Genomic DNA, 16,309 nt, shown 5'->3' on the forward strand with positions numbered 1-16,309 from the left:
TTTGTTAAAATCATCTAATTTAATCTTCTAATTCCCAACTTAATCTTCTAATTCCCAATTTTTAGCAGCGTGACAACAGCGGTGCAGGTAAAGTCAGTGCAGTGGGAAGTGTTAGACACGGAGACACTTCAGGACCCTCGGAGGCGCCCTGAGGGAGGCCGCAGTGACGTCACACCATCTCGGTTCGGTCGTTCTCTGGGACAAGCTTTGTCTAGTGGCCCACATTGGAGCCCACATAAAATCACCAGCAAATGAGGTGGAAGAGGCGGCGCAGGGTGTCTGGGCGTCTGTTTTCTCCTCGTGGGAACACATGTGCTCGCTACGGAGGAAATTCCACCCAGAGGCCCGCCGGCCTGACGCTTCCCGCCGCGGCGTTCCCGCGACCCGGGGGCAAGGGCAGCATCCCTGGCCTGGACAGCACCGCTGCGGCGCCGGGAGCTCGAGGCCAGGCAGATTCGGTAGGGGGTGACGTTGAGGCTGGAAGGTACCGGGACCCTCACTCGGCCGGCACAAAACAACCACTCCGAAGACCCCCGCTGCGGGTCTTGGTACTAGCCCTCCTTCCTAGGCTTTGGGTCTCCCCCCAAGAGCGCAGGCGCCCCAAAGCAACCGCGCTTCCCTCGCAACTTCTCGAGGACGAAAGGGGCGGGCCCTCGGCGGCGGGCGCTTAGGCCCCGCCCCTCCCGCGCGGCCTGCCGGATTCGCCCCGCCTTCTCAGCGCCGCGGACGGCTCTTCTTCCTTCTGCGCCACAGTCCCCAGCGGCGGCCCTGGTCCGGGTTCGAGCTGCGAGCTTCGCGTGGAAGGCGGCGGGCGCGGGTCCCGGCCCTACGGAGAGCGCGCTGCGCGCCCCCTTCTTCCCCGGAGCGACGGGCCGCGGAAGTGACGTGTGAACGAGCAGGAGCTCGTTTGAATCGGTTCCCGGGTGATCCTCGCGCCTGCCGCTGCTCGGCCGCCGCCTCCGCCGCTGAGGGAGGAGCTGCAGCGCGCCGGGCTAGAGGCCTCGCACCGCCCCGGGGGCTGGAGCTGAGAGCGCCGCGCGGAGTCTGCACCTCGGCCCTGAGCGCGGCCGCGGTGGACGCCGGCGCTGCTGTTTTTTCTCCTCTCCCCCAATATGGCAGCGGCGGGCGGCGGCGGGCCCTCGGTGGGGACCGGAGAGGACGGCGGAGGCGACGGCTGCAGGACGGTGTACTTGTTTGACCGGCGCGATAAGGAGTCCGAGCTCGGGGACCGGGTGCTGCAGGTCGAGGAGCGCTCGGACTACGCAAGGTTCCGCGCCTCTGTGTGTCAGGTACGTGAAGGGGCCAAGGGGGGATGCGCGGGTAGAGTTTGGGTTGGGAGGGTGACGAGACACTCAAGTTGCTCACCAAGGGCAATAAACCTGTCACCTGGCCCTAGTTCTGCGGCCTTGGCTTCTCTCTCCCGGGTGCCCGCCATGCCTGTGGCCCGGCGGCTGGAAGCTTTGGGCCGGTCCCAACCCCGGCCTGGGAGCGCAGAGCCAGCATCTCCGTGGGCCTCCCCCTGCCCTTTTACGGGGTCGGGGTGGTTCTCGCTGCCCGGGTTTTCTTACGTCGGGTTTAATTGGCCCGTGGCGACCTTAGTACTCTAAGGCCTTAGTACTCTAAACTTATCTTCCAGTAGGGATAGGCACTTGTGTCTCTTCGTTTGGAACTTAAAAAAAAAAAAAATACGAGCGCAGAGTTAGAACCTGATGCCTTTGCTAGGAGTTTGGCGATGGTTCAGAGTTCTGAAATTCCCCAGTCGATTGACCTCAGGTGCATTCAGTGATACCATAATTTCCCGGGTCGTCCTGTCAAGGAGGTTTATGGGCCCGCCCTGGCAGGGTCCTTCCGTAGTGAAAACACTTGTCCCAGTTGGCTTCGCAGGTGGAAGCTGCCCTTCTGGTTTTCTGAACCCTAGCCCTTGAGAGTTTTAGAACTAATTCGAAAGGTGCCTGTGGGCAGTTGTGGAACACCAAAGAAGGGTGTGTATGCCTGAGTGTGTGTGTGTGTATGTATGGGTGAAATATATATGTGTGTGTGTGTGTATATATATATATATATACACACACACACACACACATATATATATATTCGTGATATATGTATCTACACTGTATTAGTTTGCTTTAAAAATTAATGACTACGTAGGAAAAGCTACTTTAAACTGTGAAGAATTTTATAGGTAGGAGGTGGAGGAGGTGCCTGAGCTTTAAAGGAGGGATATAGTTCTCTGCAGTCATAACCACATGAAGTTCTTTTTAAGCTACAGAGAACATTTAGTTTCCCAGGGAAGAGAACTTTGTGTGAAGCATTGTTTTACATTGATTAGACTGATGATTTAGTACTGTTCTAGACACATAACTCTGTAGTTGCTGAAATAATTGAAATCAAGACCCACAGAATAAAAGGGACTTGAGAGCTAGGACCTTGGTTTGTTCACAACTGTATTCCCAGTGTCTAGAACCATGCCTGATACACGGTAAATGTCGAAATTAGAATGAATGAGTGGAGAGGAAAATGTATAAAGACTGAATTCATTCTGTGCCTGGATATAGCAGATTCCCATGTATATATGAAAACCAAATGAATGAGTGCTCATCTTTTTTGGATGAATGTTATCTATTGAAAACCATACCAAAAAGAAACTCTTTATGTTCATTAATTTTGTTGTTAAAAAGATCTGCAAATTAAAGGAAATATGGAACCAGAGGGGGGAAAAGTAAACCTTATCGTCACTGTAAAGTTTACAACTACTGGTAGTACTTGGGGTTATTTCTTTGTATTCTTATCCCAATTTTTTATAGCTATTTTTTCATTTAATATTGTTAGTATTTTTCTATTTTAAGGCAAGTCTTCCTAATCAAAGTTTGAAATGGTTTGTTTAGTACTACTGTTTACAGAACCAAATCCCTTCTTTTTGTCGACATTTACATTACTTCCAATTTTAAGTAATGCCATGATAAACATCTTTGAATGATATTCTTTTATGTCTTTTATTTTTCTTTAGTTTAGGCTCTGGGAAGTTTCCTCCAAGGTCAGGAATATTTTTAAAGCTCTTGATAGGTGTTTTCAGGTTGGTTTTCAAAAAGGTTGTGCTGATTTACTTTCCATCTAGAAATAAATTCTCTCCTGTGAGAAGTCTCATTAACTGTTAGATAGGGGAAGTATTACTACAGAAGTGGAAAGTCACTTTTGGAGGTGGGTGACTCACTTAAGTCAAACAGATAGTACAGTCTCAAATTAGGATTCAAACCCAGAACCCATATTCTTTGTTATACCTCTTTGCCTCAAATTAAGTTGTAATAGGGAACATATATATTTATTCCACTCTTTAAATATATATTTTTAAATATTTATTTATTGAGAGAGAGCAAGAATGCGTGAATGAGCCTAGGGGAGTGGGAAAGGGAGAAGCAGACTCCCCGCTGAGCAGGGAGCTGTAGGTGGCCTCAATCCCAGGACCCCCAGATCACAACCTGAGCTGAAATCGGATGCTTAACTGACTGAGCCTCCCAGGTGCCCCAGTCCTTCAGTATTTTTTTTTTTTTAAGATTTTATTTAATTATTTGACAGACAGAGATCACAAGTAGGCAGAGAAGGGGGGAAGCAAGCTTGGCGCCGAGCAGAGAGCCTGTTGCAGGGCTCGATCCCAGGACCCTGAGATCATGACCTGAGCCGAAGGCAGAGGCTTAACCCACTGAGCCACCCAGCCTCCACCTTCAGTATTTTAATTTGAAAACCAAGGAGATGATTTCTTTTGACTAATTCTTTCTTCCTTCTTCCCACTTCTTCCTGCTGGAAGAGACAAAGGTTAAATTTGACTAGAAGTGAGAGGGAAGAACTAGTGAGAAAAAAAAAAATGGAAGGCTAACTTTTTTCAGAGAATTTACTTTTTAAAGCATCATTACATTATATAACCGAATCCCATACTAACATTGTTTCCATTACCTATATGAACAATTGAATTAAATTATTCAATTAAGTCCAAGGTTATACAGATACTAAGGAGTGAAACTGGGATTAGAATTGAAGTCTGTTTGATTCTGATGCTTGTTATTTTTATTTAAAAAACCTCCACAGTGCCCACACTATTTACTAAAGCCTTCATTTTCCTTGTGCGTGTGAGGGGGCAGGTAAAATAGTGCACTAAATTAAAGTTTTTCATTAGAACTTAAACCAGTAAGTGTTTGTAATGCGAGAGTATTATAGATCCTAAACTTATTTGGGGAATGCTCACCTTGTGGAAGAAGGGAGCAATCAAGAGGAAGAAAGAAGAAAGAGTAAAAAAAAGAAAAAAAAAGGGAGGAAAGAATAGATCTGGAAGAATCCCTTAGACCTGTGATAAGCAGCTTTTGACTTACCTAAACCCCTGTGGCCTTGCAGACTCAAAGATTAGAGGATGATTCATTTGCCTAGTTCTTAAGATATATTGAGACATTATGGGAAGTATGTAAATGTTCCCCTCTATCTCCATATTTAAGGGAATGCCTACTTTTTCCTTTGTATGGTTTCACTATACCTTGTGACCCTACCATGGCACTTATATCATTGTACTAAAAAAAAAAAAAAAATTCTGTATGGTCCTTGAGGGCAGGAGCCTTACCTAATAGTTGGTTTATAGCTGTTTAGTTACATGAATCACTCTCTTCCTTTAAAAAGAACTTGTACATAGGGTACATATATTAAAAATTCCAGAAGATGAGGGGCACCTGGCTGGTTCAATCTGTAGAGCATGTGACTCTTGATCTTGGGGTTGTGGGTTTGAGCCCCATGTTGGATGTGGAAATTACTTAAAAATAAAATCTTGAAAAAAAAATCCAGAAAAGGAATAAACATAAAAGTAGATATGGGAAGGAATAAAATAGTAACCTGAGGAGAGTTAACAAACTTTGATAATACCTTACAAATATTTTACACCATTGCTGAGCCATGAAATCAGCTTTGAGTTTCTTAGAGGTCAAAACAAAGGACAGATAATTTATAGAAAAACTACAGTGTCTATAGAATAAAAACATTCCAAGTGCTAGTGAAGCAAAGCTTTGACGAGAAAAATTTCTCCCTAGATTCCTTATAAATCCTGGTAAAATGGACATCATCCCTAAAAATAGCAAAGTCTGCTGCTTATTTCATTTAACGCAAGGTAGGATATGTGTGTTACTTCGGGTAGTGCAAGCTGCTTTAGCCAGTAACCACTCAAATTTTTTTTTTAGAGATTTCTCACTCCAGTGCACTATGGGTGTTCCTTGTCTCTGAGTGATTCAGGGACAAAACCGTTGGATATAATGTCAAAGGACAAATCATTGAAGGCTAATTTGGAGAGTTTCAGAGCAGTGCATTGAAGTATATAGTTTCTGACTTAACCCATGGATGAACTTTAAAGTATCTGAAGATTTTATGGACTATAATTTAGTTAGCTCTTTATAGATCTTGCTTAAAATTGGCTTTTGAGAGAAGTTGGGCAGCAAGTAGTTTGAGGCTGACCTATAGAGATGCAAGGTAGGTAATTTTTATTACCCATTAAAGGCACTTCCATCTTCATTACCAATTAACCCAGAAAAAGATGGGACCAAAGTGTTCATATAAAAATGAAAAAAACCTAATCAAGACACTTGCCCAGATAGAACGTTATCCTGCTTTTATATAGGGAAAGGCAGAGGAGGTATATCTGTATTCAAGACCAGGTTAACACGAACACATGAAAGACTTTAGTTTATGCCTGATAAGATAGAATTTAGACTAAAAATACGGAAAGAAAAAGGTATTCCATCTTGAACAAAAACATCATGATTAAAAATATTTAATTTGTATTTGTCAAATATCAATGCTTCTAAATATTTGGAAAAATTAAAATTGAAGAAATAATTTTTATATAGAATTACGAGTAAAGAAAAAAGATAACTTAGTATCTTAATTGAATAATTAATGGAGAAGAGCATATTGAATAATTAGATATAAATATTTAATTTTCAGATTTACATAGATCTTAAAAATTCAACTGGGCACATGGTTTTTTCAGTAACTATAAAAACAAATTTTGTTTTACAGGATGCATAAGCACCTGATCTAACAAGTGGGACACTGTAGAAATAAAGTAGTACTAGCTAAGAAATACTCAGTGCACAAAACCCTAATGAAGTTCTATAAAAACAGTTTTTATTTGTTAAACAAGTACAGTTTGTTTTTTTTTTTAAAGATTTATTTATTTGACAGACAGATCACAAGTAGGCAGAGAGAGAGAGAGGAAGAAGCAGGCTCCCTGGTAAGCAGAGAGCCTGATGTGGGGCTCGATCCCAGGACTCTGGGATCATAACCTGAGCCGAAGGCAGAGGCTTTAACCCACTGAGCCACCCAGGGACCCCAACAAGTATAATTTTATTCCCCATCCGTTTATATCCATAGCTTCATTTCTGTAGGATGGAATTGCATGGGAGATGATTATCTTCAGTATTAGTAAAGGATACCGGATTGCTCTTCAATATAGTTGTACTGATTTTCAGTCTTCTCAGCAGTGGGTAAGGTACAATTTCCCTATATGGAGGCCTATACTTTATATTATCAGGACTTAAAATTTTTGCTGGTCTCATGGGAATGATAAGTTATTTTAATTTCTCTAATAACTAGTGAAGATGAACATCTTTTCATATTTTCTAGTTTTTTCCTTTATTGCTTGCACTTTTTATATATTTTCAGAAATCCTTCTCTCTACTCAAAATTATCCCCCTATGTTTTCCTCTAAAATTTGGGTTAATATGCAGTGTCTTTAATTCTCTTGGAATTTCTTTTTGTGTATGTTGAGATGGGGATTTTATTTTACCATTTTTATGCAGTTAACTAGCTGTTTTATTATCATTCATTGAAATTATTCTTTTCCCACCAATTTATAATGTCACCTCCTGTCTGCCAAGATCATCTCCATATATATATGTGTGTATGTGTGTATGTATGTATACATACGTATGTATATGTATACATACGTATGTATACATACGTATATACATATATCTGTTTCAGGGTCCACTGTTCTCTTCCACTAATTTATTATAGTATATTTTACATTACAAATTTTTTCTTATAGAAAGCTTCAAACATCTGTAGAGATAATAGTATAATGAGCCCACACATTAACTCATCATCCAGATTCAACAGTTACCAAGTATTTACCACACAAGCATCATTTTTGTCTTTTAAGCATATTCCAGTTCCTGGTTCACTTTGCTCCTATGTATTTCACATGCATTTCTGTGATCATACCATCAAATTAACATCTTAAAATATCATCTAATAGCTTAATCCATATTCAGATACCTATTTCAAAATGTCTTTTTTAATAGTTAACTTAAATCCAGATTCCATCTAGGTCCTCAAATGTTGAATCTGGTTTTTTATGCATCTTAATTCTTTTAAAATTTAGAGCATTTTAGCAAAACCCTCTTTCCCCAGTCTCCTTATTTTTCCTGACATTGGCTTGTTGAAGAAATGAAGTAGGTTTCTCTTTAATAGTGCACATTCTGGATTTGTCTCTGCTCCTTTATGGTATAACTTGTTTTATCTCCATATATCCTATAAACAAGTTATTTTTAAAGGTTTATAAACAAAGTTTAGGTTCAACTTCTTTGAGGTATGGAGGCAAAGAATACTTATAGCTGGTACTTTATGTTCTATTATATCGAGAAGCATGTAATAAATGGATATTTCTCCCACCCTTAGCAATGCTAAGATAATATTAGTGGGATTCAGATAGTTCAGCTGGATTCCTTCATAATAAAATTTGACCTGATGGTTCATCTAGTGATGGTGATATTCTGATTGCCATTCCTCTTATATTTATTAGCAGCAGTTCTCTAAAGAACAGCTTTACCTCATCAAGTAGAGCGATTTGGTTACCTGTAACTATAGTTCGTACAAAAAAGCAAGATAAATGCTTTATTCTTTCACTTCAATTAGTTTTCAGAGTTAGGAGTTGGTGCCTTAATTAGTTTCAGTGGGAACCAATAGGGTTTAATATAGCTATTGAAGATTCAAGTATCATTAGTCTAGATTTCTTTTAGTTGTCTTTGGTGATAAGACTGTTCTAAGATTAGTCTATCATTACCTGAAGCAGAAATTGGTCTTTTCACTTAACTGTACATTGTTGTTTAATTTTAGAAAGAGTATATATCTTCTAATTTTAAAGATATGTAAAATTTTAATGAAAATGTTAACTCATTTTTCTAATTCTCATTTTTTGATTAGTTGTAAAATTTCAGTTTTGAAGTGTTGAAACTTAGATTTTTTATGTAAACAGTAATTGTTACAAGATTATGATATACTCTCAATATTTTCATCTTATAAACTTGAATGGCATATTTATTTCCTTTGTGTAATAATTGGTTTTATTCCTCTTATTTTGGATAGACACTTGGCATTTCACCTGAAGAGAAATTTGTTATTACAACAACAAGTAGGAAAGAAATTACCTGTGATAATTTTGGTAAGCAGTACTTAATTGATGCCTTTATATTTAATATGTTCTAGTACATCATAGGGCAATAAGTATTTAATTACACAGATAAGTAACTAAAACTATTGATAATTTTGGTTACTTTCTTCGAATGGAGGAGGAAACTGACTATATATGCGCAGTTTATGCAGAGGTTTTTTTTTCTTTTTCTTTTTTTTTTTTAAGATTTATTTATTTATTTTAGAGAGCACGTGTGTTCGAGTGGGGGGAGGGGCGGAGGTGGGGAGAGAAGCTTGAGAAGACTTCCTATAGAGCATGGAGCCTGACGTCGACCTCACCACCCTGAGATCATGGTTTGAGCTGAAATCAAGAGTCAGATGCTTAACCGACTTAGCAACCCAGGTGCCCTGAGGTCATATTTTTAAAACAAGATTATAGAAATATGGTTATCAGTTATGGCTGCAGATGGTGAGATGTTGTGCAACACCTGGCCATATTTTTTTACGTAGGCCCTCAAGAAATTAATTCTCACGAACTTGGATTCTTCCATTGTATTTTTTTTATCTAATTAGATTTTGGGACCTGCCATGTTTTCATATATGATTCCTTTTAAGTTTAACCCTACTTCTTCATTCATGTTAATGCCTCTCTAATGCAGTTCGTCATCTGATTTCCTGTGATAGTGTAACGTATTAAGAATTGAGTGTTTCAGATGAGTGGAAGTATTTGGTCCTATTCTACTGTACTATCCTTAATAAAACACAACTGAATTTATAGAAAGATCCATTGTTTGAGGGTTTGCCTGTACTATCTTTAAAGATATCTTATAGTTACGATTTGCATATTCAAAATTACAAATCAGTTGTATTTCTGGTGCTATGTAGTGCTTAAGATATTACTTCTTAATTACAGATGACACTGTTAAAGATGGAGTCACTCTATACCTGCTACAGTCAGTTAATCAGTTACTACTAACAGCTACAAAAGAACGAATTGACTTCCTACCTCACTATGACACACTGGTTAAAAGTGGCATGTATGAATATTATGCAAGTGAAGGACAAAATCCTTTGCGTAAGTATTACATTTATACTAATTTATACTGTTACTCTTTTATCCCTTGACCACATGTCACATTCCTTCACTGTTTAAAAAAATTCTTTCTACTTTAATTAGAAGATTATGACCAGTCATTGTGAACTTCCTTACTTCAGCCTCTTCATCAATCAGTATTTCTTTTCTATCAAAGTCATCTTTAGAATAAAGATACCTCTCCTTTAAAACTAATCTTCTATAATGATTCATTCCATTTTAACTCAAAGAAATGTACCAACCTATCTTTCCATCTCCTGTGTACTCTTGATTTATTCTTCCTGGCTTCTTGTGGATGTCTCCCAGTTGAGAATTTTTTTTTACCTTGCAAATTTGTGTAGTTGAATTACACAAGTAATTGGCTTGTGTTCTGGTCTCCATTTCTTTATTATTTCTTTACACCTTTACTTCTCACAAGTTTTTATCCTACTTTTGGACTGTTCACTAGTGATCTTTACAAATCAGTTGCTTTAGAGAGTGTTTTCTGTCTGGACCCTGCCAAAGTGTTTACTACTACTTAGATGTTCATTATAAACTTGCATATTAAAAATATTTTTTCTTGTGTATGCATTATAGTTTGTAGGAAATAGAAGACATAGATGAGCAGAAAGAACATGAAGAACATCTTATCTCTACCATCCAGATAGAACCACCACTTATACTTTGGTGTTTATCATTTCAGACCTTTTTATATATTTTTTTCTTTTTTAGTGGTTTTATATGGAACATACTCCTTTAACCTACTTTTTTGTTTAAAATATAATGAGCATCTTTAATATATATGTCAATGTGTATTTGTTTTTAGTGTTTATATAGTATTTATATAACAGAAATTTCTTTCAAAAGTGTTCTTTTAGACATTTAGGTTGTTTTCAGTCTTTTTTTATTGTTACACGTGACTGAATATTCTTTTGTTTAAGTCATTGTACACATCCTCACCCTAAGTACTAGTAGTAATTACTATCAGCTGCTGTGCCAGGCAGCATGCCAAGTTCTTTATGAACATTATCTCATTTAATCCTTAATCCTTTGTGGTAACTAATGTTACATAATGACCCTACTTCACTGAAGAAACTTGAGGCTAAGAGATTTTAGGTAGCTTAACAAAGACCATCCTGGTAGTAAGTGTTGGAGCCAGAATTTGGACCCTAACAGAGGAATTACAGAGCTTGAACTCCTAACCAGTCTACTTATTACCTGTGATATTGTTCCTTTATATAAGGAAGCTCCCATCTTATTTCTCCCATCTTAAAAACATCATATTCTTTCACTAGCTACGCCCAGTTTTTGCTCCTGTTTATAGAACTCCTTAAAAGAGTTGACTGTTTACTATCAGCAGTGACGCTTCTCTTCCCATTCTTTCTTATTCACTCTCTTGTACTCTTTGAGGGTCACCCTTGGCTAAATCCAGTGATCAGCTTTCAGTTCCCATTTTACTCAAGGTATTTATAGTTTATCACTTTTCTTCCTTGATAAAATAATCTTCACTTGGCTTTTGAGAAACCATACTTCTGTTTCTACCTCACTGGTTGCCTTCTTTCTTCTCTTCTCTTCCCATCTTTTTCTTTTCTTTTTTTTTAATTGAGATAAAATTGACCTCTCTTCTCAACCTTCTTAATATTGAAGTGCCTCACAGCTTAGTCCTTGGTCCCTTCTCTTCTCTTACTTCCTTAGTGATCTTGTCCAATTACATGGTTCTAAATACCAGTGTTATGGCAGTGACTCCTCAATGGAGGTGGTAGAAATGGTAATTTTTATTTTTTTTTTTAAGATTTTATTTATTCGTTTAGAGAGAGTGTGTGTGTGAGTGGGGTAAGGGGCAGAGGGAAAGGGAGAGAGAGAATCTCAAGCAAGCTCTACGCTGAACGTGGAGCCAGACATGAGGCTTAGCTCATGAGCGATCAGCCAAAGTCAAGAATCAGATGCTTAACTGAGTCATCCAGGTGCCCCAGAAATGGTAATTTTTAGTCAAATACTGAAAATAATGCCAGACTTACCTCTTGAATTCCAATTCTGTCTGTCCAGCTGCCCATGTAATATCTCCACTAGCATTTCTTAGGATGGGAACCCTGATCTGTTCACTGAATCCTAACTACCCATAATTTTCCCATTCAAATTGATTATCACTCTGTTCTTTTGTTGCTTAGGCCAAAAATCAATTGATTCTTCTTTGTCTCATTCCTTTCATCCAGTCTGCAGGAAAATTGGATTGCCACTATGGCATTATATTCAGTATTTATATAGAATTGACCATTTATTACCATTTCTGTTTCTAAAACCTGATCTTGAGGAATTACGACCTAAATTCTATAGTAGACTTTTTTTTTTTTTTAAAGATTTTATTTATTTATTTGACAGAGATCACAGGTAGGCAGAGAAGCAGGCAGAGAGAGAGGAGGAAGCAGGCTTCCCACTGAGCAGAGAGCCCAATGCGGGGCTCAATCCCAGGACCCTAGGATCATGACCTGAGCTGAAGGCAGAGGCCTTAACCCACTGAGCCACCCAGGCGCCCCTCTATAGTAGACTCTTAATTCATCTCTCCTTTCATGCCTGTCCACATAAGGTTTGAGAAGTCAGATGTTTACTCTTCTGCTGAAAACACTTCTCCTGAAAACACAAGAGAAAACAGATGTTTACTCTTCTGCTGAAACTACCGTTTCACTGAGAATAAAAGCCAAAGTCTTTATAATTATCTGTATGACCTTTGTAGCTCTGCTTTTGCTATCAGCCTTTGTTTCTGTAACTCTTCCTTTTTGTTTTTTCACTCCAGTACCAGCTGTGTACTCAGCTTAGGGCCCTCTGCCTCTTTGCCCAGATATCCCCTGTCTCATTCCCTCACCTCTTTCAAATTTTATTTACCTATTACCTTCTCAACAAAAATTAACCTTGATCACCCAATTTAAGATTACAACTGTGTTCCCTCTGTGACTTTACTATTATTTGATCTCTTTTTTTCTTCTCATTCTTTTCTCTGTCACATAGACAACTGCATAAAGTACTAAGGAATTAATTATTATATTTCAATTTCCATCTTTCTCATCATTTTTCCATCTTTCTAACTAGAATGTTAACTCCACAAAAATGGGACTCTTGTCTATTTTGTTCTCTTCCTAGATTAATGCCTGAAAATAGTGCTCAAGTATTTGCATATTGAGTGAATCCTTAGTTCTTTCTCTGGGGATAGATTTCTAAATTTATAATCATGGAGTCAATAGGTACATTCATTTTTAAGACTTTTGATACATATTATCTTTCAGATTAGTTGTATTAGTTTTCATTCCTGCTGTCATTACATGAACAAGCAGAAAATCTCCCTTTTTAAGCTCTTGCTTTGATTGCTGTGATTTTATGGTACATTCCTAGGTCTTTCCCTGCTTTTGTTTCATTTGCCTTTAGTGCTGCTTTTGGTTATTCTTGACCTATGGTGGATATCTCTTCAAGTCATGCTGCTCTTTTTTTTATACTTTTCGCCTAATGAGGTGATTTAAGTTTTAATTATTCTATTGGCAAAGCAGAAATCCTTACCTTTGACCGTTTTTATTGTCTAAAACCTGGTATCTATTCTTGCTCCCTATGGAACACCTCTACTTATTGAGCTTTGATAGAGTGGTAGGGCATTGCATCTAAAATGGAGAGTTTTCTTTCCTCCTCTCTAAATTTTCCTTTTATGAGAAATATGACCATTTACCCAGTTTGGTCAAAGACTCAAAACCATCTTTGTTTCTTTTTCCTTTTTTTTTTTTTCTTTGTACTTTCTTATATAAGCAGATATCAAATTCTAATCATTTCTTCCCCCCAAATTTCTTTTACCTCTTTTTTCCTTCCATTTCCTCAGTGTTCTGTCTCTATTTTCTAGACTTAATACCATTGGCCAGATCCTTATATCTGATTTGTGGTAACTTCTTTCTAGTTTATAAACATAGCCATCCCATAAGTGTTCAGAGTATGGAATGCTTGCTGGGGTGCTACTCTGTGGATTGATTACATTGTTAGTTGGGTTGCACTTCATTGGTAGTAAGAGACATAAATTTGGTGTGTTCCCCTTTTTAATTAGGGAAATAAAAGCAGGATATAGTTTGAGTAGTGACCTTGAAGAAAGAAGAATGTTAGTTAATAATACTGAGCCAGTGATAAGTTGAATATCAAGCTGGTTGTGTAGTAGGAAATAATTAGCAGTTCTGTGTCAGTTAGACACAGTCTGCCGTTTCATAAGTTGCTGTTAATCATAAGATTTCTATATCTAAATTAGTTCTTAATAGACATTTTTATAATTGCTTTATATTTGCAACCCCTGCCCTGCCTTGTTTCTGAATGTGTTTACTTTTGACTTGTGCATGATGTATTACATACCACGAACTAGTATTTGATTTTATAGTTATGGTCTTTTGTTTGTCTCCTATGTCTGTATGTCTGTCTTTAGATTATAAACTCCTTGAAGCCAGGAATCATGGCTGGCTGACTCATGCCGTATAGTGCCTTACAAGTACTGGTTGATGACTGCTTTTTAATGCTGGTGGTGATTGATGATGATGCCTTTATTGTGTATTATATCATTAGGATCAGGATAATACTTTAATTCTAGCTCTTTGGAAAATAAAAGTGATGGCTTAAGGTACTTCAGAGTTTCTTCTACTTTGAACTTTTAAATGAAGTATTTGGGAGGAAAAAGTTAAGCAGTAATGTCTTCTCATTCTTTTCCAGCTTTTGCTCTTGCAGAATTAATTGACAATTCATTGTCTGCTACTTCTAGAAACACTGGTATTAGAAGAATACAGATCAAATTGGTAAGAAAATAATACTATAAAGAAATTTAACTTCCTTTTATAAAAGTACTACAAGTTCATTGTAGAAGTATTAGAAAATAAACTAAATGTAGAAATTATCTGATTTCTCTTGTTAAAATTTTTATGTGCCCTTTTTCTATGCATATAGGTATACATGTATGTGTGATCACAATGTACATGTTTTTTTTGTTATCTACTTTCTCTTGACACAGTACATTGTAGACATTTGCCATATCATGAATATTCTGCAGTATAATGTTCCATTGTTACGGTTTCATTTATGGGCTATATTATAAATTATGTAGTCTATTATTATTAAAGATTTAGATTTTTTTCTACATTTTTGCTGTTGTAAACAGTGCTGGCATGAAGATCTTTATAGGTCTTTAGACGTTTCTGATTAGTTCCTTAAGCTAAATTCTGAGAAATGGAGTTTCTTGATTAAAGGACATGAAGAATTCTAAGGCCTTTGATTTATACAGCTGACATACCTTTTAGTAACTTATAATACATTTACACTTCCACCATCAGTGTATGAGTGAGCCCATTTAATTCTTTAATAAATAACTTTTTATATTTTTGACATTGATTTGACTTTTCCTGTCTTTTGAACTTATTTCATAGCTTTTTGATGAAACACAAGGAAAACCTGCCGTTGCAGTGATAGATAATGGAAGAGGAATGACCTCTAAACAGCTTAACAACTGGGCCGTGTATAGGTTATCAAAATTTACAAGGCAAGGTGACTTTGAAAGGTTAGAAAACCTTATTCACGTTTTTGATGGGTAGCTGGGAATTTTAATAAGGATAAGAACTCTAATGTTTCTTTAGTTATACATGGTACATTGGAGCTTTTGACATTATCAATGTATATGTTAAGAGCATATATACTTAGAGTGTATAATAAAGTTTTTATTTTCAAGACTTAGAAATAGTCAAAACTACGTAATATTATGCCTTCTACTGAAGAATTCTTTTTGCATTTTCTAATATTTAGGAGGTATGATGATGTCTTAAGTACTTTGGAACTTTCCCATTTCCTTACTGAAGTTTGATGAGAGCTGTGTGGCCTCTAAAGCAGTAGGATGGTTTTATTTACTTATTTTTAAAAGATTTTATTTATTTGAGAGAGAGAGAGAGAAAGAGCACGAGTGGGGTGAGGGGCAGAGGGAGAAGCAGGGTTTTCGCTGAGCAGGGAGTTTGACGCAGGGCTCAATCCCAGGACCCTGGGATTGTGACAAAGGCAGATGTTAACCAACTGAGCCACCCAGGCATCCCAGTAAGATGGTTTTAAACTAAACTTCGGCAATCACCTGATGCCACTTGCAAAGCATCTAGTGAACCGCAGGATTTCTCTCTCTCTCTCTTTTTTTTTTAAAGATTTTCATTTATTTATTTGACAGAGAGGCACAGCGGGGGAGGAAACACAAGTAGGGGGAGTGGGAGAGGGAGAAGCAGGCTTCCCGCCGAGCAGGGAGCCCGATGTGGGGCTTGGTCCCAGGACCCTAGGATCATGACCCGAGCCAAAGGCAGACGCTTAATGATTGTTCTCTTGAGCTCATTGTTGCTCTGCTTTCAAGGCTCTGCTTTTTCTTTTCTTTCCTTTTGTTTTGTTTTGTTTTTTAAGATTTTATTTATTTGAGGGGTACCTGGGTGACTCAGTCAAACATCTGCCTTCAGCTCGGGTCATGATCTTGGGGTCCTGGGATCAAGGCTTGTGTTGGGTTTCCTGCTCAGCAGGGAGTCTCCTTCTCCCTCTGCCCCTCCCTTTGCTTGTGCTCTTGCTCTCTCTCTCTCAAAAAAATAAATAAAAATCTTAAAAAAAAAATAAAATATTTTATTCATTTGAGAGAGTGAAGGGGAGGAGCAGAGGGAAAGAGACAGGCTGACTCCATACTGAGTGCAAAGCTTGACACAGGGCTGGAGCCCATATCCGTGAGACTATGACCTAAAATGAAATCAAGAGTCAGGCACTCAAATGACAGAGATGCCC

General features: G+C 38.2%; 1 protein-coding gene across 1 annotated transcript in view; it reads left to right on the forward strand.

The window, feature by feature from the left end:
- The first annotated feature begins 694 nt into the window (after positions 1-694).
- SMCHD1 (structural maintenance of chromosomes flexible hinge domain containing 1) overlaps positions 695-16,309 on the forward strand; it is a 144,587-nt gene continuing 128,972 nt past the window's right edge. Inside the window, exons 1-5 of the mRNA XM_080821520.1 lie at positions 695-1,289; positions 8,395-8,470; positions 9,353-9,514; positions 14,234-14,316; positions 14,941-15,071. Of these exons, the coding sequence (XP_080677646.1) occupies positions 1,113-1,289; positions 8,395-8,470; positions 9,353-9,514; positions 14,234-14,316; positions 14,941-15,071 (629 nt within the window). The 5' untranslated portion in view covers positions 695-1,112. The remainder of the gene's footprint in view (positions 1,290-8,394; positions 8,471-9,352; positions 9,515-14,233; positions 14,317-14,940; positions 15,072-16,309) is intronic.

The sequence above is a fragment of the Martes martes genome (genome assembly GCF_963455335.1).
Source record: "Martes martes genome assembly, chromosome: 13".
Taxonomy (NCBI): domain Eukaryota; kingdom Metazoa; phylum Chordata; class Mammalia; order Carnivora; family Mustelidae; genus Martes; species Martes martes.